This window comes from Halichoeres trimaculatus, unplaced genomic scaffold, assembly GCF_033239565.1.
Source record: "Halichoeres trimaculatus isolate MK-OKI-2021-1 unplaced genomic scaffold, fHalTri1.1 fHalTri1_scaffold_14, whole genome shotgun sequence".
In the NCBI taxonomy this organism is placed as follows: domain Eukaryota; kingdom Metazoa; phylum Chordata; class Actinopteri; order Labriformes; family Labridae; genus Halichoeres; species Halichoeres trimaculatus.
The window spans coordinates 6644360-6670101 of NW_027437192.1; the positions used below are offsets into that span (position 1 = coordinate 6644360).

The following is a 25742-nucleotide window of genomic DNA, read 5'->3' on the forward strand; positions in this document are numbered from 1 at the left end:
TCTGCTCTTGGAAGGTGGAGCAACAACACTGCAGACTGTTGATTGGTTGAAAGAATCGTCACTTACCCCGACAGCAGCTTCATTTCTCCTGGCGGCACACAGTTTTCTCTGAAACAAAGCTTGATTGCACTTTGTATCAAAGAGCTACATGCTAATCACAGAGAGGACGAAATGCTGCATGTCTTTTACCTATGCTCTTTGTTTACTGTGTCGTGTTTTTCTTCTTTGTTGGATTTATTAGCAGGGTAAACTGTGTTGCTGCTACGGCGTCACGCTATTGTTTAACAGCTGCGGCTTTTGGCATCCAGCTTACACGCCACCTACCACGAGAGGGCACAGTTTGCTCTGGAAACGCGAACGGGATCAGGCTTAACTGTACCAAACTGTGCCAAACCGTACTGGCCCAAACCAGACTGCTTGGTGGAAACGCAGCTTTTTTCTACCAACAGGCTAAAAGGTTGCCAAACTTGGCTAATTTTATGTCAATAGGGCATCAAACAATAACAAAACTAGCGTAAGAGGCAACATTTGATAATATTCCTCTTTAAAACTGATTTAAAAGAAAGAAAGATATTTTTTCAAAGAAAAGTTTGAGGTGGGCCTGGGACCATTGGGCCCACCCATGACTCTGCCCCTGCAGGTTACACTGCTAAAAAAAAAAAAAAGAAATCTAAGCACATGTTTAAGTGTTATTTTTCGAAAAAAAAAAAAAAAAAAAAAAAAAGGCTGAATATGAGCCAAATCTCAGAAAAACATCTTATTCCAAGATTGTAATGGGCAAAAATGACACCTGACAGAATTGAAAAAAAAGCTGCTAATGGTGGTGAGAAATTGTTATTGTTCAGTTTCTTGAATGTCAAAGATGACTTAACTCCAGGATTGCATAATTGTAATGGTATTCATTGTTAATGAATAAGGAAACTGTCTGTTAGAGGTGATCTTTGAGCTCTTATCAGCATTTTAGTGTCTTTGAGGTCACCGTTTTGGTTTTCCTGTGACCTGATTTGGAATTGCAGCTCCGGTATTTCCTCGGCTGTTCGATCATTTCTTATCATAGGGTGTGTTTTGAAATGTGTTATCAATTATAACATATTTCTGTGAAGCCACAAGTCTGTGACCTAAACAGAGGGTCAACTGTATGACAAAAACAGATATTTCAACCCAACAGACTGTAAGTGATCTGCAAACAGATCCCTGGTTTATTCATTTAGATATTTATAAATTAATCTTCTTATTCATTAGTAATGCCAAAAGCAGTACATACATTTGTTCATCCTGAGATGAGAGGGTGTAGAATAATCTGTGAGACATTTAAAGAAAATATTTATCCCCTCTCTGTCTCTTCCTGGAGATCAAAGTGTCTGTGAAAGAGAGACGTGTGTTTTTTTCTCAGGATTAAAGTGATTCCTGGAACATGATCTTGTATTTCTCGATGTGTCTGACTGTCTGGCTCTCAGACTGATAAGACACTGGGAGCTATCACTGGGATTGCTTTGTGTTTGTTTGTTGGGGGGGGTTACAGGGGCTTCAGGATAATCCAGACTCTGTCAGCCTCCATCTCAGCCGGGCAGAGGCAGTGAGGTCTCTCTGGATTATCTGAGCATTTTAATCAAACAGCAGCTAATGGACTGACTGACCTGATGCTCTGAGGGCTGCTGTGACACAACAAACAAACAAAGAAAGGGTAAAGTTCACCGTTATCACAGCTCTTTTTTTTTTTTTTTTATCAGTTAATTATTAAAACAAAGCTGGAGTGGTTATCTGTCAGCGTGAGCCGGGCTGTAAACATGAAACTGGAGACGTGAATCTCTGGCTGTGAACTCAGAATAATTACATCTACACAATTGAAAGCTTGTGATGAAGTGAGTCATGGCTGAAGGTGCTGGACTGTGACGAGAAATTGGAGCCTGGTTATCTGAATTTTACACTTTAATGAGGCTGATGTGTGGAGTGACGGAGGGAGCCTGAAAACACAAACCTCTGGAGAAAGACATTATACACTCACCAGCCACTTTGTTAGGTAGATCTTGCTTGTACTGGGTTGGACCCCCTTTTGCCTTCAGAACTGCCTTAATCCTTTATGGCATAGATTCAACAAGGTCCTGGAAACATTCCTCAGAGAGTTTGGTTCATATTGACATGACAGCATCACACAGTTGCTGCAGATTTGTCATCTGAACATCCATGATGAGAATCTCCCGTTCCACCACATCCCAAAGGTGCTCTATTAGATTGAGATCTGGGGACTGTGGAGGACATTTGAGTACAGGGAACTCATTGTCATGTTGAAGAAAGCAGTCTGAGATGATTCCAGCTTTATGACATGGAGCGTTATCCTGCTGGAAGTAGCCATCAGAAGATGGGTACACTGTGCTCATAAAGGGATGGACATGGTCAGCAACAATACTCAGGTAGGTTGTGGACTTTAAACCATGCTCAGTTGGTACTAAGGGGCCCAAAGTGAGCCGAGAAAATATCCCCCACACCATTACACCAGCAGCAGCCTGAACCATTGATACAAGGCAGGATGGATCCATGCTTTCATGTTGTTGAGGCCAAATTCTGACCCTACCATCTGAATGTGGAGCTGAAATCCAGACTCATCAGACCAGGCAGCGTTTTTCCAATCTTCTATTGTCCAGTTTTGGTGTTGCTGTGTGAATTGTAGCCTCAGTTTCCTGTTCTTAGCTGACAGGAGGGTCACCCGGTGTGGTCTTCTGCTGCTGTAGCCCATCTGCCTCAAGGTTGGACGTGTTGTGTGTTCAGAGATGCTCTTCTGCAGACCTCGGTTGTAACCAGTGGTTATTTGAGTTACTGTTGTCTTTCTATCAGCTCCAACCAGTCTGTCCATTCTCCTCTGACCTCTGGCATCAACAAGGCATTTTGGCCCACAGAACTGCTGCTCACTGGATATTTTCTCTTTTTGGGACCATTCTCTGTAAACCCTAGAGATGGTTGTGGGTTAAAATCCCAGTAGATCAGCAGTTTCTGAAATACTCAGACCAACAACCATGCCACGTTCAAAATCACCTTTCTTCCTCATTCTGATGCTCAGTTTGAACTGCAGGTCATCTTCACCATGTCTACATGCCTAAATGCATTGAGTTGCTGCCATGTGATTGGCTGATTAGAATTGGCGTTAACGAGCAGGTGGACAGGTGTGCCTAATAAATTACTTTCTGAAACCTTCAGAGATTTCTGCACTCACCAGTCGTATTAACCTATTCAATTTACTTCAATCTAGTCTACAGTCAAAACAGTGTCTTAAAAATTGTCGTAAATTTGTGATATTACACCCCAAAAACCTTCACCTCTGTGTTCTTAGAGGAAATTTAGTTGTTTTTTTTAGGGAAGAAGCTCAACTCTAGACTCAAAAGAGAACCTCAAAACTAAATGTAAAAGCAGAAACAGTGATGTACTTTGAGCTAAACGAGGAAAGTTTCTGCTCCTTAAAGAGACTTTACTGCTTTTTCCTGCTGTGATATCTGTGCGTGTGGCTCCATCTTGTGGCGGACTGGTACCACTTCTAATCCCATCAGTCAGAGTTAAACGCCTTTAATTGAATTAGGATGTCGAACAACATCCTTTCATATCAGCCTGTCATCGGTGAGGTCCCTGTGCAGCGTTTACCCACTAATCCGTTCAATGATTTTCTAAAATCAGGTCAGTGTGGGTGGAGAAAATGGACTGGAGTTTGACTTAGCAGGAGGAGCAGAGGCCTGGATGAGGGAAATACTCAAGGAGCACAGCTGGAGGAGAAGTTACATCGTTTAAAACAGCTGGAGTGAGGATTTTCATTTTTACAACTCTTAATTTCTTCATGAATTTGGGCCTCTTATGACAAAAACAGCTGACGCGTACTTTAATGATGCTTAATCTGTTAGTTAGTCTCATCATTATCCTTCAGTCTCTCTAATGATGTCTTTAGTTTGGGTTTTTTGTCCAGTTTTCCTTATTAACTGATTTACAGCTGACAATAAACTCATTAAGTGCTCACACAGACAAGTCAAGAGCCAGCAAATGTTTGTTTCTTCTGCTTAAAAACAGACAGCAATTACTGATTACTTATCGAGATATTTGGCAATTTTTTTTTTACATGAACTCATAAATTTGTAGACTTATTGTTTCAGCTCACAGGTCACATTTAATACTCATTACTCTGAGACAAGAAGACTAAAAGGTTTCAGCTGACAGAGACAGAGAAAAAGCTGTTTTTGAAATGTTAAATTTTAAGTGCAACTTAGTTTTATGCACATGCAGTTGAGCTGCATTTATCTTTTTTTTTTAAAGCTGCACATTTTTATGCAGGTCTTTAGGTTTCTTGTCGTCTTGATGGAAGTATTTTGGTATTCACACTAAAATATGCGTCATATCTTAGATTAAGCTTCGTATTGGTGTTGGTTTACACACTGCAAAACCCTGAAATCTTATCTAGTGATTTTGTCTTATTTTCAGTAGAAAATGTTCTTTTAGACTTAATATGAGCCACATTCAACTGACCAGCCTAGAAATATGTCTTTTTTTCAAGTTATTTGACGGCAAAATTGAGGTAACAAGTAAAAAAACAGAGAAAGGTTACTTGTTTTAAGACATTATTCTAGTCAAAAGGGAAGTAAATTTTTCTCGTTCCATTTGCAGATTTTTTTTTACTTGTTGTAAGCAATTCAGACCTCATTTTCTCTTTAAATAACTTGAAACAAGACATTTTTCTGGACTTATCAGTTGAATGTAGCTCATATGGAGTATGAAAAGACATTTTTTACTAGAAACAAGTTGAAAACACTTGATAAGATTTCAGGTTTTTGCAGTGCAGGGTTTCCTGAACACAAGTGAGATTTTTCAGCTCCATTAAAAAACGCTGCTGTGTACAAAACATTCCACTTATGACTGAAACCAGCAAATATTTTGTAAAGACTTGAGTGTAGAAATGAGTTCCGCAACAGTCTCACAGTTTTTGAACTTTTAGAGTGGAGAAGCAGGACTTTTCATCACACTTGTGCACATATCTTAACTCTAAAACAAGAGAGAAGAAGGACAGAGACAGAGACAGAAAAAGAAAAGGCTGGAGAAGGAGGATCGTGGATGATAACATTTATTTGCAAACTTGTACAGGGGAACAGGAAATAATGATCTCTGGGTTATTATACACAAGAACAGAACAGCTGACACGCGTGTGTGTGTCTGTTCCCTCAAGGTGCCTGGTCTTTCTGGCCCGAGTGGCAGGGTGGAGGTGTGTACGTCCCCTCCTTCACCATCTTGTCTCGCTGCTGACGGATTGCGTACAGCCTCGCTCGCTGCAGGAGGAAGAGGAGGAGGAGGAAGAGGTCAATGTTGAAATAAAGAAGAGAAAAATATGGAACCAGTGACGTAAGATTTTACTCTGACCATGACTTTTACTGAGGAATGAAAAACAAATACTCCCAACCAAGTTCAGAGCAGCATCAGGATCATATTTGGAGGATTAGGATGAGTAATCCAGCAGAGATGAAGGAAGTCTTATCAGACACAAGCTGCTGTTAATAACTAACATCCAATCTTGAATCGCCCTTCGTGGATCCCTTTTTTCTGCATCTCTAAGTTTATTTTTTGTCTTCATGCTTTTGTTCACAAAGACAAGCGAAGGGCTTGAATAAGGAACTGGAAAGAATGAGCAGGGAATGACACGTAGCAAAAAGCTGCACGCTCAATAAAAACATTTTAAGAGTGAGATTCCTAAAAATGGGTCATTGTAAATGATTAAACTTCATCTACACACTGACTCAGCGTCATGTCTTTATTCATCTGGAATCAGCAAGTCATCCTGCGTCATCTCCATCATCTGATAGAAGGAGATGTAGCTGAGAGAGAATCTGAATGTCTGGATGCAGGCAGAAAGTTCCTGCTGCTGCAGCACATTCCCAGGAAGCCGACAGAGCATCTGTCAGTTTCTCCTCTGCTGACTCACGCTGCAATTAAGACTGACCCCAGATTAACTCTCACTGTATAGAAAGGATTAGACATGGATGCTATTTTTAAAGCTGAACAGACTTCTGTCTTTAATTTGGAGTCATTTTGCACAGTTGGACTTTTTTTTCCCCCCTCTTGACACAAGCTTCCTCCTCCCCTTCTCTTCCTCTGGTCTTCATCCAGGGACACTTACCGTCTTCTCCCTGTGCATGCACTCATAGAAATCCTCAAACTCCAGCTTGCACTCCTTTTTGGCGCGGGTCTGCCCGATGCCGTGAGCACATTCGATCCAGTCCTTCTCAAAGGCATGGCAGCGTGTGGCTTTCTGGTGGGGCTGAGGCCCGCTCTGTATCAGCATCCATCGGTCAAGGTTGATGCCGAGTCGTGACTGCAGGTCCACAATCGGCATGGTGCTGATGGAGAGGCAGCGATAGGGGGACAACAGAGAGGAGAGACTCATATTAGAAGGAGGTGGAACACAGAGATAGATAGGGTCGTTAAGAAGCACGTCATGATTAGCACATGGGAGTTCATCAACAGGTCTTTGAGTGAGATGCTGGCTTGGTCTAATGGTTAATTCACAATCCAGTGTGAGGTTAAGTCCTCATGTGGGAAGCCCCAGTTTGATTCCAACCTACATTCACTTTTCCCATCACAGCCCAATTCTTTTTCCAGTTTTCCTGCTCCATTCACAGTCCTGACAAGGGATGCACCTGATACTGATACCTGGGCTTTGGGTATCGATCGATACCGATCTGATACTGGTGTGAAATAATAACCTGCATGCCCTGCTGTGGGATAAGACTGGTTACATTTTAGTAGATGAAATTACTGACGTTAATATTTATTTAAGCTAGGGATGTCCCGATATTACATTTTCACTTCCAATACGATAACGATACTGCAGCATTGAGTATTGGCCGATACCGATATTAATCCAATACGATATCAGCATTAAACATGCATACTTTTATTACTTATTTTGTAGTATGTCTGTCATGTTAGAAAAGGCTTAATTAAGTGATATTATTCAAACAGAGAACAGTAGTCAGCAACAGTAGGTATGAGGAAAAAACTGACCCATTTATTAACCAATGGGTAACAGAAACTGCTTATATTGGAGATTTTTTAGATGCATTCAGATACGATACTGAAACTTGTTTTAGTGCTGATATCGGACCGATATCGGATATGAATATCGGACAGGGCCACCTCTAACTTAAACTACAAAATATATAAATGTTAAGCAGCATTTTGGTAAAAATGAAGCTTCACAATGTACAGAAGTGACTCTTTAATTGTAAAATTTTATACCCTGTAGACTGGTAATGCAGCAAAAAAAAAGAAAGTCCATCAAAGGTAACATTTTAAATCAGGTAGCCAAGAGCGCTGTTAAAAAAAAAAAAGGTATAGAAGTGTTTGCCTGGATCGGCACCTCCTTTCCCACCGATACCGATCCAGCTTTGAGGGGCATCGTCACACATCTGTGGTCCTAACTTCTCTGAATAAAGGCAGAAGAGCATAAAAATATCTTTAAAAGCACTCTCTTGTGAATAGGGCCGATCCCTTTCTTTCAAGAAAGAAATATCTCAAATGTTTCGACTAAGTTTAATAACTGGATCTTGTAGGAAGGAATAAAAACTTCTGCTTTTAAATCTTTTGTTTAGGTCTTGAACTGTGATTTCACTTAGCTGTGTTCAAGGTTTGAAACTGGCTTATGAAGGATGCTGTAAGGCTACATAAAACAATGTAGGTGAGGTAAACTTTTACACATAAAAACACACAATTCCCTTTGCTTTAACTCTCATGTTAGTCTCACAGCTGATCTAAGTCCTTACAAAGAGGTAAACACTTAAGGTCATTAGAATGCTGTAAAAATGTTCAACACTTCCCAATCATTTATTTCACAACTGATGATGTTATTATGGTGTACTGAAAAAAAAAACATCTTAAATATGAAAATATGTCCATTTAAGTCAGTTAACTCATTAAAAATTATTACAAAAGAGCTAGTACATTAGAGTCACCCCATGAAAACAACTAAGTACTACAGCATATCAATTTTCCCTTGTTTATAGGTTTTTGTTTTAATTGACAGTTTTTTTCCTCAACATTTTTTTTTCAATTGTTTATAAGTTTGTGTTTTAACTAACAAAAATTCTCATTCTTTATTTGCATGGATTATGAACATTCAATTTATTTAATAAGTTTATTTTTCTATTGACAGGCGTTTTAATTTATAGCTATTTTTCATGTCATGTTTGTCTTGTAACTGCTACTGTACGCCTTGAATTTCTCTCGGGATAAAGAATCTCTATCTATCTGTCTTTTTCAGATTTATTTGTCTCTTGGAGGGATGCGAGTTCTAATCATTTGATTTTTTAAATTCGATTGTATTTATTGATAACATAAAAAACTATTTTAAAAGAATCCAGGCAGCAGCACGTTACAGCAAAGTCACAACAAACACCACATAAATTAACATGTGAACGTGGTCTGGATCACATAACTCAAAGTCATCCTTTAAAACATCTACAAGCTGATGCATTTTCCTCCTGCACCTTCAGTCTGCTGTAAAAACACCACGAGAGACCAGCTTAAAAATAAAAGGGGAGCAAGTTAAGAATCGCCTCGTAAATCTTGAGTAGCTTTACTTAACTCCTAACCCAAGAAAGTAAATGTATGAATAAATGTCTGCTTCGGGCTTCCGTATTCCATAAAACAAAGCGAACGTAACTGACGGACATATTATCTCAATAAGCAAAATAACTCAAATAAGAGAAAGTCTTGTAACATAGCTGCACAGGATAACGTTGGAATCACTTATACTCGTATTTATATAACGTTAATAAATATAATCACTCGTCTCAACATGCTCGTTATTCTTCAGATCTTGATCCATAGTGATATGATTTATTTTGGATTAAAGTAAAGCTTTTTGGTCTGACTATACTGTTATATAACATTCGAATAAATACTGTATTTATGTATTATCTTTTTATACGTCAAATCCGCTAACCAGCTAGCAGCTGATTGCTAACCAAATCTCAGCTAACCTCAAAAGATGAGCAGACTAACCTTCAGTCTAAAAATGTTATAATATCTAAACTTCCAATGTCTTGTTTGGTTTAATATAACTAAAAGTCTGCCTCATGTTGGTATTTTTAATAACACGAAGCGTTTCAGTCTCCTTCAATGACCCGTTCATGCTAACAACAGGCCGCTCTGAATGTTCGCTTTAATCCGGCTGGAGTTTTTTTTTTAACGTCCTGCATCTTCTGACAGATCCGGTTTAACGTAAAGTGCAGATTAAAAACCGTCAATACACTGACAACAAAAATATCTCCACTATTTTAAAATATTTACCGTGTTTTGTTGGGCTCACTTTAACCTTCCTCCGACTCGACGTGTATCACTTAACGGCTGACCACAACACGAACGTACAGCGACAGGATGTGTCGCAAAAAGACGTGAGAGTGGAGGGGAGAATCCTTCATTCCCCAGTAACCGTTGCCTACTGGACAGGACTTTAAACAAATCATTTTATGGTAAATATTCAATACGATAAAAGGAATAAACTATATACATCGAAGATAAGATTACACAGGGAATTAAAATATATAAAATCTGTTTGTTTTTTTTCAGTAATTTTTTTAGACACCACTCATTTACATTGATTGTTGTTGACTGATTCTCACAGCACACTAAAATATCATTGTTTATAGATATATGTCTTACTTACAACAGGAAAAATAACCCCACAAAACATGAATTTTTCATCTGGGTTATTATGCATGAAGTTCAGGATTTTATGTGCTTGAATAACATTTTTATCACTTCTTTTGTGTGTTGAGAGATGCTTTCTCTAGGAGATTTTGGCAGGTAAATTGATCCTTTCTCTTCTCTCTTAACTCAAAGTCATGTGTTCAAACGGCTTTTACAAAGTGGATGCTTTTAAGGCCGAATCATACAAAAGCATTATTACGTAACATGCTTTTACAGTTTCACAAACAACACATAACTACAGACTCTGTTTCTCCTTGATCCCAACACAGCCTCAGCAGACGTCTGTCTAATACAAGTCTGGTTCTGCTCGAGGTTTTTACCCGTGAAAAGGACGTTTTCATTGTAACTTGCTAAATGCTGCAAAAAGACCGTACTAATGGCAGGTTATGATGAGATCAAACTATTATCTTGTTTTGCTGTTGGGTCGACCCAATGTTTTTGAGATTCCTTCAGAAAACATTTGTTGAAACATAAATATATACTGGTTGATTGAAAATCATCTGCAAATATCAGCTTTGTTTAGCTCATAAAAATAGTTATTTCTTTTCCTTTTAATATAAATCCATCAGTTTTTGTAAATGTTGAAATTTTTAGGGTTTGATTCCTTCATAATAGTTCCATCAAAACTAAATCTGTGAAAGATAGAATTGATTTTCCAGTTATATGCCTTTGATAGAAGTTTTGTTGAAAGGGTTTGCACATTTTTTTTTTTTACTTTGAACAAATAACACATTAATTGCATGAACCACACATTTAAATCTCAAATAAATTGGTGAGAACAGTGTTTGGCAACCAAAATTCTCTCAGGAACACTTTTCTTTTTCATAAGCATACTTTTACTCCTCTGTGGCTTCTCCTGATTCATAAAAAGATTACATCATTCCGTAAGATTCAAACTACAGCAAAGGTAAAGGTGACAGAGGACTCAACAGTTTCATCAGTTCTGTGGAACACAGTGCAATAAATCACAACTCAGAGCTTTGGTGCAACATCAGATTGTGTTTATTTATTCTTCCCCAAAGGTCCACAAGTGGTCTCTCACAGTCCTGCATGTAGAACCCCACACAGTGCAGGGCTTTAACAGTGACAGGAAATACACAAACAATATAATAACACTTAAATATTGCTATCTATATACTCTAAAACCTTTCAAATAAGAACAGGACCACCTGAAGGCTTAATGGAAAACCTCCATTAACGCTCACACTCCGTCCGTGGTACATTCGTGTGTTTTCTCACAGGCAGGCAGGTGGAAACAAGTGATAAGTGCAGACCAAACAAAGCACTGTCAAGTTCTGTAAGCAGCTAAATCCATAAAGCTACTCTGAGATGAAAAAGGTTCACAGGTTGTTCCCTTTTCAGATGAAAAGTAAAACCTGGAGGAAACCTTTTTAAACCGAAGCACAGAGGTGATACAAAGCTAAGAAACAATTCAGGCAGGTGAGTATGATTAAGGAAAGCTTATCGGCATCGAAATGTGAAGAGTTTGGCTCCAAAAGTTAAACATACTTTGAAGAGATGATTAGTAAAACAAAAAGTGATGAAGATAGAAATAAAAAAAAGGATAATTACAGTCATTGTTCATTAAGTTGATAAGAACACATCAGATAACCTTGAAAATACTGAGAGATAAACATGAAAAGAGATTACATCAGATTTTGGAGCCAAACTCTCATTTAGTTACATCCAACATAAAAGGCCTTCAGGAGGTGATTTATTTTGGTTGTACCACAGACTTTAGTTTGCAACTTAAGTAAACTCACTCATAGCAACAGATGATCAAAGGCAAATAAAAAAAGATAAATAAGATAAATTCAGATAAAGTGCACGAGTGCTCATTCAAAAACAAAGTGGGACAAACATTCATAAAGAGGCCATTCACACACACAGATATATGCACACACACACACACACACACACACACAAAGCTCAAGAGGGTCAGACTGCCAGTCACCGCATCAAGGACCAAAACCACCGGGAGGTGAAGTCACAGCTGGTTAAGTCACATGATACACACCAGAACCAATCAGAGAGAGATCTCAAACAGAGAGCAGGGTCCAGAAGCAGTCTAGAAACATGGCGCCCACCTCGGCTGCTTTATTTGATGTCGTGATTCTTTCTTTCAGCTCCAAACAAGGTCTATTTACCTAACAGTGTATGAGTAAAGGACAGTGTAAGATGGATCTTAAGTGAGCAGTTTCTGGAGGATTCAGTCTTACCAGATAATAAACTGATCTGTAATCAGTGCTTTGGCTAAAATAACGAGTTAAAGCTCCTGTGAGAAACTTTCAGTTTGTGTTGATTTTGGCGCCCCCTGTGGACAAATTCTGATGGTGACTCTATTAGCTTATCTTGTCCTGTACATATGAAAATAGTGTTTTTTGACCAAAAAATCTCATCCTTCTTTTTTTTTAAATGTCTGACATGAATCTCACTATGAATCCTTGGCATGGAAAGTTATGAAGAGACGGTTTTCCACAGAAAATACCTGCAAAGCAACAATCAGTCTTCTCCTCATAAAGAGGTGTCAGCTTTTATACCAGTTTGTTTCATTTTTCAGCTCCTCACAGGAGCTTTAAGCAAAATCCAAACCTTTTTTTCTGGATTTTACAACTAGTCCTTGTCATTTTTTGTTGTAGTCATGTAAGATATAGTGAAAATGTGCTGTTTGTTAGTCAAGAAATCGTGTTTTTAACAAGTCATAAGAAACTTAAAGACTTTTATCTCCTATTATAATCATTATCTTAGCTTTTCGTTTTGATATTTCTATCATTTTGAATCAAAGTTATTGGTCGGAACTCATCACAAAAGTTTAAGGCAAAAAATGTCACTTAAGTGGAACTGATTCTTACGTACAGATCTACAAAATGACAAATGAGTTCTCAACCAGACATGATTTTAAAGCTCCTGTGAGGAATTTTCAGGTGATGTCAGTTTATGTCGATTTTGGCGCCCCCTGTGGACAAAGTGGTACCTTTTATCTTCTTTTGTCCTGAAAGTTGTTTTCTTACAAAAATCTCACAGTGTTATCTGAGCACTAAAATAAGTCACTCATTTGAAATCTGCCGAAAGTATAAAAAATGATGTTTCAGACTGACGCCTACCCCCTGCCAGCACTTCTAGATGATACAAATAAGGAAGTAGATAATAAGTTATCTTACTGACAGTCTTTGACTGCATTTTGTAGTGTCATTAAGAGGCATCAGTGTTGAATTCAGTCTGTTTCATAAGCAGAGAAAAAATCCTCACAGGAGCTTTAAATCTGGAATTAGTAGATTAATAGTTTTCAGGGTTTTTCTGTGAATGATGAATGTGTTTGATCATGTCAGTGCAAAACAGAAGGCAAAATAAATCAGCGTCTCTCAGTGCAATTCAGCTCTTCATGTCGTCACCAGAACCCAATCTCTGTATTAAAGGAGTCATGTTCCTTTGTCCCTATGAGCCTCCTCTTCCTCCTCCTCCTCCTCCTCCTCTTCCTCCTCTGTGCAGGGAAAATGAGATTTGAGTGCAACTTCGTCCTCTCCAGTAAACTTTAACTTTCACCACTTTCAGTGTAACAGAACCTCGCTGCCTTTTTAATCCTCTCACACACGGCTCATGCAGACTCATGCACACAGCAAATCAAAACGAAACTCAAGGTTATCTGAATATAAATAGAAGAAAGAGACAAAGATAAAGCCACAATAGTAGAGTCCACATTCACTCACATTGTTAGAAACATCCCTTCATCCTCTGAAGACAACCTTTCTCCTTCTGCTGTGCTTGGTGACGTGTCACCTTGTCTCTTAATTTGAGTAATTCTTGTGGAAAATTTGTACCTCTTTTTTTTTCTTCTCCTTTTTTTTTTGCTTGAGTAGCCAAGGCATTTTGCACCGAGGAGTAAACATAAATCATCATGTTATAAATCTCAGAGGTAGAACCCTGACAATGTTCTCAGTGAGGAGATTGACAGGTAGAAAGATAAGACAGGCGGACAAAAGTAAACAAACTGTCTGTGTTTAAGACAGTGTGTGTGTGTGTGTGTGAGTCGCAGAAGCCGCAAACGAGTCAAAACAGATGAGAAGCCATGACGGAGATGGAGGGAAAATTAAACTGTCGGGGATTTGTTAGTTTTTTGTGCAATCCTGAGAGCGTTTCTCTCAGACGTAGAGGATGACGTTGCTGTCTGTGGGACAGTGAAGGCCTTCAGGGGGGTTCAGGGCTCGGCAGGAAGGGGGCTGGGGCTGTTGGCCTGTCGCCAGGTGGCAGCTTTTAGGGTGAGGGGAGTCACAGTCGTCGGACGTCAGCTCTGCGATGTCGTCAGACTGAGTGTCCGACATCTCCAGGTCGCTGCGGATGCTCTCTGGCTGAGCCAGCGTGACGTCTCGGAGTCCCTCCCTGATTGACGCGCCTGGGGACAGTCCTAATGCAGAGCCAGACAAAGCTCCGCCCCTTCTGGAGCTGCAGTCCTGAGGCTCCTCCCCTCCTGAGACGGTCGCCATCGCAGCGGAGCCAGGAGGCGGGGTTAGGTCCTCTTCGCTGGTCAGGCAGAGATGGCTGGGTTTGGTCTCGATGTCCACCTGGATCTCCAGGTTGGTGCAGTCCCTGCAGAGAGAGCCACAAAAAGTCAGACCCCAAGCACATTCTGACCGTTTTTTGCTTCTGTCACATTTTTACTCACTGTGGTCTCATTTTTCTCTGTAAAGTGAAGTGCAGCGCCTCTACACTGCGAAAAACTGAAATCTTATCAAGTGTTTTTGTCTTATTTTAAGTAAAAATTGTCTTATTTCACTTCGTATGAGCCACATTCACCTGACCAGTCCAAAAGAATGTCTTGTTTTAAGTTACTTAAAGACATAAATGAGGTCTAAATTGCTTGAAACAAGTAAAAGAAGTCTGCCAAGGGAACAAGAAAAATTTGTGAGAAAATTTGCAATACAAATAACTTTTCATTTGTTCCATTGGCAGATTTTTTTTTAGCTTGTTACAGGCAATTTAAACCTCATTTTTGACTTTAAACAACTTGTAATAAGACATTTTTCTGTCAGGTGAATGTGGCTCAGATTAAGTTTAAAAAGATATTTTCTGCTAAAAATAAGACAAAAAACACTTGGTAAGAATTGATTTTTTTTTTCAGTGTATAGATTCAGAACAACCATGGCTATAGGCTGATGTCACTCAATTATGTCTTTATGCAGTTAAACAAAATTTAAAAGCTGTAATCCTTTAAAAAAAAAAAGGGAAATGAAAGTTGTTGCTTTTTTCTGATTTTCTGATTTTCAAAAATTCTAAAAATAAGGTGGGAGTATATTCAACACACTTTTAGGTAACCTGAGGCATAAGGAACACATTAAAAAAGTGTTAGATCGAAGTAGAGTGAAGTATTTTCATTTATACAAGCTCTGAATACGCCAAATGTTGCTCATTGGTGCAGAGCAGCCGCAAGCTGAAACATAACACTGGGCAGGTGGAAGGCAATTTTCAAAGAATTCTTTAGATTTAAATACAAGACCTTTATTGATCATTCAGGGCTTGTTCAAAGCAGTGAAGAATGTAAAATTATTTGTCTTTTACAGAATTGAGCTAGAGCAAACGGTTGATTTTATGCAGATTTTTAAAGAGGATGTGTGAATAAACGCGATGTTGATGGCAGTCTCACAAAAACATTGTTCTTTCCCGCCGGTTTTCGGTATGTTGCTGACGTCACGTGTGATACATTCAGGAACCGTCGGAAATTTGAGAATCTGACGATAACACCACTTTTTACAGCTTGTGAATAGGATTAACAGTTTGTTTATGCCAGGTATTTGAACATCAGAGGATTAAAGATACCTGTGTTTATTTGTTTTATTCAATACTTTTACCATGGGGCCAAAGACAGAAATAAAGTCTGATAAAAGATAAACTAGTGACACAGTAAGAAAGTGAATTTGAAGGCAGAAGCACCACAGAAGAAGAGCAAAGCATCACCTGTCAGGTAGTGTGTAGGAGGAGATGATGGATCCGGCCATCCCTCGGGTGCTGGCACAGTCACTCCCTGCCCCCAGGCTGCCCGTCTCCCTCTGGGCCGACTCTTTAGCCAGCTCCCCGGCCTGCACCTCCAACCTGGAGGAGAGTACAAACAATTAATTACTCCTTCTATTGATGGAAAACTTGAATGAGGAGCAGATACAGACTGAACCTGGGCTCCTCCTCACCTGCTGTACTTTCCAGTCCGTGTCCCCAAAGCTCCGCCTGCCAGCGTGTTAAAGTGTGGGGTGTCCCCCAGAGTCCCAGGGGCCACTGAGAGCCCCTCACTGGGGGAGGTGGTGCTCATCCCGCTGACCGCTCCATCCAGACTGCTCTCTCCCAGGCTCGGGGACTTCAGGGCTCTCCATGCATCCGCCACTGAAGATTCAAAGAGAATATTTCTTACAGTTCATGTGAAGAGGAGCAGATTTAACACAATGAAGATTGTGTTTTCACGTTCACTTACCGGTGATTGGACCATCGTCCTCATCGAAGTCGATCCTCACTCCTCGTCCCTTCCCTCTGCTCACGCCGCAGCCGCCTCCTCGACACAGAGAGATGGGCACCACACCGTACACGTAGGCCAGCATGATGGGAACACCGATACCTGAAAAGGCCAAAAAAACCCATATGTTTAAGAGATGTCAGCCTCACTGGATCCTAAACTCCAGTTTTGGCTTTCTGTCTTCTTTCTTTTGTTCTAATCGAGGACAGCGAGGACAGGAAGTTCAGTCTCAGTGTCAGGAGAGGATTTGGATTAATTTTGTCCTTTCTCTGCCTCCATAGTGGCCATACATTAAGCTCCTTTTATAGAAAATTATCCTAAATAATAATTAAGAAGAGAAATCTTTCCTGATCAACGTTCGTTTTTTTTAAAGTGTCATTTTGTTTGTCTGGTTGTCGTTAAAACCTCAGTGAAGATTTCCTCCTTGATGAACAGCAGCGTCTTTCTGCTGATAAACAATCTGTTCTCGCTCCATCTCATCCTGATGGATTGATGGAGGATAAAAACAGGGTCTGTTGATCCTGTCGAGCCTCTTACCAACACTGACGGCTGCGATGACCGGGGCGGTGACGATGGACAAGGCCACGCCCCCTGTGATGGCCAGGTTCCTTCTGTGACGGGAGGATTTCTTCAGCTCGTAGTGGGCGTGGATCTGTAGCAGAGGACGAAGACAGTTAACAGAAGTGACGTGATGAGATTTAAATGACTTCATCTTCCAGTTAATTCCCTGTAACTATCAACCTCAGACCTCTTCATATCTGCCAAAAAGTGTAAGCTGCACTGCTTCTCTTCTCCACAAGGGGGTGCTGCAGAGTCTTAATGTGCAAAAGCTCCTTCAATGACCCTTTGTTATGTCATTTCCTTCCTCTTGAATGTTTTTAAAAGGTCAATGCCCTTTAGCACACACCATTTCACCACTAATGGGTTTATCTGTGATAAATAAAAAAGAACGGCTCAACTCTTGAGACAGAAACATACAGAGACACTGAGTCAGAGTTATCTGGAAACTGGAGCTATGAGGCAGCAGGATCCTTTGGGGTTGTTTTACTTTCATGTTTAACACGTTTTTGACAAATTCAGCAGCAGAAAAAAACACGAATCGACCTTAAATATCTCTCAGGATTTCTGTCTCATGATTAAATCTTTAACAATAGTAAAAAAAAAAAAAACTTCATTAGTTGCAAATTTTGGCACTTGGGATACTTTCACAGCATCTAAATCATGAGAGATGTGTTGATATACTCCTGGTTTTATTTTGAAGGGCCAAAGTATTTTAATGATGTTATCTGTGGTGTTCAGAGGAAACAAAAGTGCTTTCTGAGGAAACCCTGTGATTCAGATGAAAGTGAGATAATGAAACTGGAATGACAATGGAGGTTTTTGGGACCTGCATGGCGCTAAATTCCAGATAATCAGCAAAAGAAGAAGGAAACTGTGGAGAAGCGACTGTAACTGTACAGTAAGTGTGTGAGTGTGTGTGTGTGTTGCCACAGCTCTGCGGTTTTCCACTTCTGTTTTCAAAGAAAATGATCTGACCATGAAGATTAATGAAGTGTTACTCAGTGTGAGAGTTGTCTCAGTTAGCTACAAACCAGAGAACCATGAGAGGGATTGATCAGACTGTGTTTACTACAGCAGTTTGTTGTTCTCCTCTTTAAGTTACAGCTGCTTCCTCTCGCTGGGTTTCTCACCTTGCGGCCGACATAAACGGGGATCCCGATGACCATGGCGGGGACAGCAATACCAGCGATGAGGGTGATACCGACCGGAGCGCCTATCAGAGTCCCCAGCTGCCACAAAATCTTCTTCTTCCTGCTCCAAGGCTTCTTCCCCCAGAACGTACAACCGGATGGACTGATGGACAGAGAAAAAGAAAGAGAAGGTTATAGACACAGGTAAAAAACTAGAAAAGCATATTAGTATCCAGAATATTGCCAAGATCTGGATCGTACTTTTACATCTGTCAGAAATTATGGTGACCTTATCTTGTATTGTTTTGCAAAGCAATCCGACCATTTATGGTGGAGTTATTTGCGCATATAGTGAAAACGGCCCTATCTCACAATGATAAAGAATCCTTTAAAATAAATCCTGGATCCAGACAGTGATCCAGATCACCTCCAAATTTAATCACTTCTTCTATATCCCATTTTGAACATTTCCTGACAATCTCATCAAGATCCGTTTGTTAGTTCTTGAGTTATGTTGTTCACAGACAAACAAACAAACTCTCCTAAAGACATCACCTCCTTGATGGAGGTAATGAAAAAAAGGAAACTGGTTTGAGAAGTGATGCTGTGACTGTCAGTTCACCTGAGGTAGTGCAGGTCAGAGATCTCCTTCATGCAGAGCCAGCAGAACTCACAGCCACACACGGCGCAGGTCATGTGATTACAGCTCCCATCGTTCATCTTGATGATGTAGGCACCACAGCGAGGGCACGGTTTGATGTCATCAGCTGGGGACGAGAAGACAAGAAGTTTAGCATTAAGCTAGTATTAAGATGTAAGTTATCATTTTTGCACGTAGATTCCAGCAGATATGAAGGGTTAAATACATGAACTGTTCTATAAAACGTGGGGTCGTCACAGTCTCTGAAAAAAGGAAGTTTGAAACCTGACAAGACCCTTTTCTTTTTTTTCTTTTTATGATTTTACATAACATACAAGACCCTTTCAGGACAGTTAAATACAAAAATATCAAAATATATCCACTTATCTATTGAACTCCCTTTCATTTACAGATATACAAAGTTAGAAAAACAAAACAAAAAAAAACAATGGGTGTCACACTACCTCATTTTCCATTAAATTTGACTCACAACAATTTTCAGTCATCACCCACAATTAGGGATGGATACCTTTCACATTTGAAACGATATGGTACCATTGCCCGGCACCTGGCAATCGGTACTGGTACTCTATGGTACCAATTTTTGGTACTTTTTTGGGTTCATGTGGTAAAAATACATATTCATTCTTCAATATGTAACCTTTCAACGCTGTGTTCATGTCCAGCATGGAATATGGCCTACCTCTTCCACTCCCTTACAGTCACAAGGATGCATTTAGGTACCTAAACATGGAACCTTTTTGGTTGATGTGAATTGGTACCTGGTACTTTTGACAGAATTTGGTCGGTACCTATAAAAATACCTAATTTGGTACCCATCCCTACCCACAATACTATATATTCTGGTACTTGAAGCCATATAATAGAGATACTAAAAACAATTCAGGCCTCCTCACTTTTATATATCTTATTCATCTGAACCACAACTTCTTACAATTTTCAGATTGTAGTTTTAATGCAAAAGTCAAGACCTCCAGTGTTGGTGAGTTAGGTCATAACCACTTCCTTGTAATAGCTTTCCTCCCTCCTATCAATAATATCTTAATCCTCTTAATAATATCTTTATTAAATAATTATCTGCTAATGATTGGAAATGCAATGCCATGGTACCAAAGTACAGTAAACAAATATCAAATGGGACAGTAGTTTGAAATATATACTCCAGACATTCATGAATATTAGACTAAAATGTTCTTTTTTTTTAAGTTATACTTTTTTGGCATTTCTGGGGACTTCTGAAGAGAGACAGGAAACATAAAGAGCAGAGAGGTAAAGACATGAAGTGAACGTTTGGAGCTAGGAGCAGAAACCAGCAACCGCCAGGACGAGGTCAACAGCCTGTCACATGGGGTGCACACACCTGAACCACAAGGCCAAAGGTGCCCCAATAATGGCAGAATAATATCTTGGAAATGCTGACTTAGACTAACCTTGATACAGCCTGAAATTTATGAAAAGATGGATTAAAATCAGTCCTTTAGCCTCCCAGTGAATAGCCACAAAGCATCCACCTGTCAGTCAAATTAGCCACGCCTCCGACTGTTCCTAATTTTAAGTTTTATATTAAAAAAAGCTCCACAGTACAGGTTTTAGGGATTAAACTGCACAGAGACCAACTTTTATTTTTATTTCTTTAGTATCATGTTGTAAACATGAGAAATGCTACTATAAAAAATGACACTTTAATAGGATCTCATATGGTGTTGTCTCATCTTTCGGTGCAAGCCTCAAGTGGACGCTTGTGGAACTACAGCTTGGTCATTTACTTATACAAAAAGATGTTACTCTATAAAGAGGGTTTGTTGGTGTGAGATAAAAAAAAATCTAACAGTTCCCTCTTTACTAAGCTAAGCAGCTGAGTGTAATTTCCCATTTCTTGGACAGACCGGACTGTGGTTTTAATCTACTCAGTGTTCACTCAGAAAGAAAGTGAAAAAGCGAAATTCCCGAGATTTCAAAAGCCTCCTCAAGCTCTCCACTTCCTCTAAAACATCCCAGTGTTTCCCCCGCAGCTCACTTTTGTTTTCAAAGTCAGCCTCAACTCTAAACCTCATAAAAAATATCACATTAGGCTTCAACTTCTCTCCCACATATGGCACCTCTGCCTTCAGCAGTGAGTCAGGAACAAATTTAAGGCTTTAAAGGCTTAGACCGAATAAACAAAACCACGTCTTTAAATCCTCGAGGTAATCCAGAGATCCAAGTATCAAAGCACAGAGCTCATAGTCTGATTCTGTTTTTAGCTTTAAGATGCATTTCATCTCTTAAATATCATCTGATTGCCTCTGCTTTATCGTTAAAACATTACAAAGAGAGAAGAGTTGTTCGAAAACAAAAGTATTAGAGAGTTTCAGGTAAACATCCATGCTCTTTTATCTTGTTCTCTTCTCTGTTTTTTCTTTTATTGGCGACTGAATCAAACCTCATTAGCGTAATGGATCAGACGGCTGCAGCAGTTTGTCCTCTGGTGCTTTTTAAAGAAAGAAATCCAGGAGAAAGCGACAGATCAGTTCGTGTTTGAAATCATGATTCTGGGAACAGTCGCTGCTCTTTAAAGGGCATTTTGGCATTTTAAGTTGAAGAGACTGTGACAGAAGTCAGTGTGTGTGTGTGTTTATGTGTGTGTGTGTGTGTGTGTGTAGGAGTAGCTGTTATTGTTTGTGTATTCTGCTGACACGACACCACAGACTCTCATGTCTCACTTTCGCCCTCGCTTTCTCCTTTCTGTCTTTCTTTCTTTCCGTTCCTCCTCTCTTTCTTTCCCTCTTATCTCTCCTTCCCTCCTTCTTCTCGAGTCTCGGCACATTTGTCTGTAAACAGTTGACTAAGCAGCAGGTGTTAAACGCTCAGACAGACAGACAGATAAAGAGGGAGCGGCTTGGATTTTTTATGAGTCAGTTTCTGTCTCCTGGATTGATGTCAGATCTTGTGAAGTCTTGGCACAAAGCGGCAGGGTGGAAATGGTGAATTAAGGAGAGAGAAAGGACAGCTGAAGGGATTTAGCTAATAGATATTTAATCAAAATGGAATTAAAGACACACAAACACATGAGAGGATGTTAGCACGCACATGGGTGGATGATTGTTTGGACGGTCGTGTTTGGATCTGCCGTGACGACAGCAGAAGGATTCGAGGAAAGTTCCTCTTTGGTTTTCTTTAGAAACACCACATTCATAAACTTCTCATGTCTGGGCTTTGAATAAAAACTACAGCATGTGTACAGTTAGCATAGCTTAGCATAAAGAGGATAAGCATGAGAAAAGAGCTAGCATGGTGAACTTAACAATGTCTGCTCAGATACAAGTTTGTGTCGTGCTTTTAGCCTTTATGCTAAGCTAACTGTCGCCTGGCTTTTTACAAGACAGTAGCTTCCAGAGCTGTGAGAGCTGTAGATAAGTTATGCTTTCAAATTTTGACTCTAGTGGAGATAAATTCAGAGTTATTTGTTTACTTAAAGGGATAGTTTGATGATTTTTTTCCCAGCCGGACAGGGAACCAGGCCAGGAGCTGAACCATAATTCGCTACAGACATGATCAATTTTTACTCAGATTCAACTAAATTTCAGAGTAGATTTAACATTTTTTCTACATTTACGTTTTTCGTCTGAATACCCTTTGAAACAGCTGACAGTAGACTGATGTATAAATTTAGTCTGGGTGTAATTCTCAAACAAAAGGACTGTTTGATGGCAAAGTAAAGCACTGATATCACTCTACTAATATTTTGAAATTGTTTTATTGCACAACTCTGCCCTTTAACTTGTCTATATTTTATAATTGGTGCAGATTTCCTTGATTCTGGGTAATCGGTGATTGTCCCATCCTTACATATGTAACTGATCTTATATACCTCCAGGAAGGTCTGACAGCCAGCCATTGTTGCTTTTTGCTCTGAGACCTAAAACTCAGGACACTTTATTGGTTATTTAAGTTAAAACACAAAGATTTTACTGTTTCACAGGTATTGTTCAATGATTTCCAATAAAATAAGATCAGAACACTGAAGGTAAATGCTGTCAGTTATAAAAATCAGTATTAGCAGGTCAGGCTTTTAAAGGATTGGTAATCAACCAGAAAATTCGATTAATGCACCTCTAGTTTAAAGATATTTTAACTTTCTGTTTTTGCTTCAACTTAAATGTTTTCTCTTAACCTGTTTTGTTTTCCTTTTTAATGATTATTTTAAAATCTTTTGTGTTGAATTTTGATTTTTCCTATTGTCAAAACTTGCCTTAACTTCTAGATAAATTTTTAGTCTTGTACAAACATTAATGTTGTATAGTGAAGATACCCCCCACCTTAACAGCATTAGGTAACCAGATTTTCCAACAGCTTCTAAGGTGAAAAAAAAAAAAAGGATAAAACTGACCAGGGTCCCCTGTGTGTATGACACTGACTGTTTACTGCAGGGTCATACAGCCCAGCATTAAAGAAAAAACAAAATCTAACTTGTGCTTTTGTGAGGAAATTTGTTTTGCGTTAATTTGGCGCCCCCTGTGGGACCTAAAAAGCGTGGTTTATACTTCCGTGTTGAATCGACAATGAACCCTGGGCCACTGGTCTACGCTGGCTTTTTGGACCCAGAATCATACCCAGCCCTGCGAGCACCTCCTCCCAAATGTACCTACCAGTTTGCTGAACTAAATTTGCGCTTTCTGTATTTACAGCATGACTGGAATCTTTCGTCTTTCATTTTTTTGGTCTCTTATTTTGCCTTTCCTGATTTTAGCTTTTCTCTAACTTAATATTCTTACCTTTTTTAGTCCACCCTCTTTATTTATTTATTTATATTTATTTATTTATTTGATTTTAATTTTACATTATTGTAAATACCTTCTTCGAATCCTGATTTTACCTAACTTATGATTAATCCTTGTTTCACTTTAAATCTTTTCACTTATACCCTTTAGGCCTTAAATTGTTTTATCTGTATGTGTGTGTTCTGTAAAAGCACTATGTAAACTTTTGTTTTTAAAAGGTGCTATATAAATAAAGTTATTATTATTATTAGTAATATTATACTATAACAAACATCAGCTCCTCTGACATCTTGTCTCTATCTGTCCTTGTAACAGTTGAGCTGTGTCCCAATTCAGGGGCTGCAGCCTACGGAGGCTAGATTTGAAGACCGATTACGTCACAGCGGTGCGTCGGAGGCTGTCCCAATACGGAGGCTCCTCCAAATGCGGCCGACGAATCCGTCCTCCGTTTCGGGGGCCGCGAAGGACGGGTTCGGTGAATCCTTCATAGCCTCACATATCCCAAGATTCATTGCGTATGAATGCCGAACATGATGGACACGACCGAACTCCAAAAGGAGTCCTGATTTATCCAGATATGAAGGATTTCTGGCAACAACTATGTGATTGTGTTTCTAAAACGTGAAAGAATATTTTGTTTCTCTGTGTAAGAAAATGTGTTGTTTGGGCTCTTTTCAATTAATATACTGTGGAAAAACAGTTCTTTATGAATATTCTCATTATTATATAAAAATATGTCCATAAATGTAAATTCTCTTGGGAAAAAAACTTACTTGGAGTTTTTTTTATTTATTTATGTATTTTTTACAGGGAATTCACAAAAGACATTAAATCATTTCAGCAGCTTTTATTTTATACTTATTTATTTATCATCACCCCAGCACTTGATCAAATGTTGAAAATTTACGTTTTTGCCTTACTCTCATGTAAATGGTAGATCTATACTCTATCAATAGGGATAATCATAATAAAAATGATGATAATGATAATGATAATAATAATAACAACGCAAAGTAATAAATAAATAGTAGAAATCATCCTGTTTAAATGTGAGGTTTTGGTTTTCGTGTGTTTAAAAGTAATGAAAGCCTGACAGGTGAGGGCGGCGCTGTGTGACGTCGAGGGTGACAAACAGGAAATGCTTCGTAGACCAGACCGTCTCAATTCAGTTCGGCCTTTGCGGTCTACGCAGGCTATAAAGGCTGGGTCCTCCGAAGGCTACAGCCTCCGTAGGCTGCAGCCCCTGAATTGGGACACAGCTTTGGTGTATGATAAACTGCAACATCTATCAACTTAGATACAACATCAAAATTGCTGTGACAAAGCAAGTAAAAACCAAAACAGGACCAGAAACAGGTGAAGTGATCAGACCACACTGCTCTCATGTGTTTCGGAGGAGTACTGCAGAGTGATACTTGGTGAAGAAGTATGTGCCACTCATAACAATGTGTGACACTACAGCGTAGACTCAGTGCAGAAGCACAAACCAGACGATGCACTAAGACTATTTAAGAGGTAAAGAAGTCAGCACATCAAATGTCATTTCACAACTTTTAATTAATTTAAGTACTGGATAACTAGCAGCTCAAGGCTTTGGTCAAACTTGTCCTTGTGCTTCAAGTTTCCTGATAAGAAAAACATCCTCCAGCTCGACAGAAAATGTCTGAATTGAAACTCTGTTTAATTTTGGTGCTGGGAACATTAAAAAAAGCTGTTTTTGCAGCGTGCTGTGAAACACTTTACCTGACGCCTGACCCGTGGCGGGGCCGACAGGAAGACGCAAAATAACTACAAAGAAGTGATCCATTTTTACAGCGATGAACCCGCTTTTCTTTTCAGGTCACATTGAGACTTCACTGTTGATATCAGTCTGTTTTTAAACCAGCTCACAGGAGCTTTAAGAAGAAAGTTAATAATAGGAAAGGAAGAATTTTGTAAGAGATTACATTAGCCTACCAGAAAATAACATGATGTAGTTAAATAACAAATATTTCATGGTGAAACGGTGCTTGTGTGCTTTTTGCATGACTCCATTTATATGTGGATAAAAAAATCTTTGTTATGTAACGTTAGGAAAATAAATTCAAGAGTAACATTTTAAATACTGTATGACAGGATGTCATGAAACTCCCTAAAGTAGAAACTGTGATAAAAATAGAGACCCGTGCTCTGCTGAGCGCTCATTCATCTTACAGCAGTAAGATCACCAGGGAGTCCGACAGACGGGTCTGACTCAGCGCTCCGACAGCCCGAGGTGACTGACATGTGATGAAGACAGACAGAGACACAGAGGCGAAGAGGCAGAGACTTCTCAGAGGTGTGAAAATATTTTCAAAAGTGAAAATGCAGCTGGAGACACTTTCATCTGTCTGCACATGCCCACAAACACAAACATATATCTGCAC

At 39.4% G+C, this 25742-nt stretch overlaps 2 protein-coding genes across 2 annotated transcripts in view; both read right to left on the reverse strand.

Moving 5' to 3' along the window:
- Nucleotides 1-5044: 5044 nt before the first annotated feature.
- Nucleotides 5045-9429, reverse strand: ndufs5 (NADH:ubiquinone oxidoreductase subunit S5). Its single transcript, XM_074687121.1, has 3 exons — nt 9313-9429; nt 6140-6359; nt 5045-5294 (listed from the first exon to the last, which is right to left on the reverse strand). Exons 2-3 carry the CDS (start codon nt 6353-6355, stop codon nt 5190-5192), a joined length of 321 nt encoding a protein of 106 aa, XP_074543222.1. The 5' UTR covers nt 6356-6359; nt 9313-9429; the 3' UTR covers nt 5045-5189.
- Nucleotides 9430-13193: 3764 nt separating this feature from the next.
- rnf19b (ring finger protein 19B) overlaps nt 13194-25742 on the reverse strand; it is a 56318-nt gene continuing 43769 nt past the window's right edge. Inside the window, exons 4-10 of the mRNA XM_074687090.1 lie at nt 18539-18683; nt 17917-18079; nt 16763-16877; nt 16187-16327; nt 15909-16098; nt 15682-15816; nt 13194-14316 (exon numbers count right to left, since the gene is read on the reverse strand). Coding sequence (XP_074543191.1) covers nt 13872-14316; nt 15682-15816; nt 15909-16098; nt 16187-16327; nt 16763-16877; nt 17917-18079; nt 18539-18683 — 1334 coding nt within the window. The 3' untranslated portion in view covers nt 13194-13871. The remainder of the gene's footprint in view (nt 14317-15681; nt 15817-15908; nt 16099-16186; nt 16328-16762; nt 16878-17916; nt 18080-18538; nt 18684-25742) is intronic.

Coding starts and splice junctions, on each gene's coding strand:
- ndufs5 (XM_074687121.1), bottom strand. CDS start 6,355: ATGCCGATTGTGGACCTGCAGTCACGACTCGGCATCAACCTTGACCGA. Junction 5,295..6,139: donor GCATGCACAGGGAGAAGACG/GTAAGTGTCCCT, acceptor TTCCTCCTGCAG/CGAGCGAGGCTGTACGCAAT.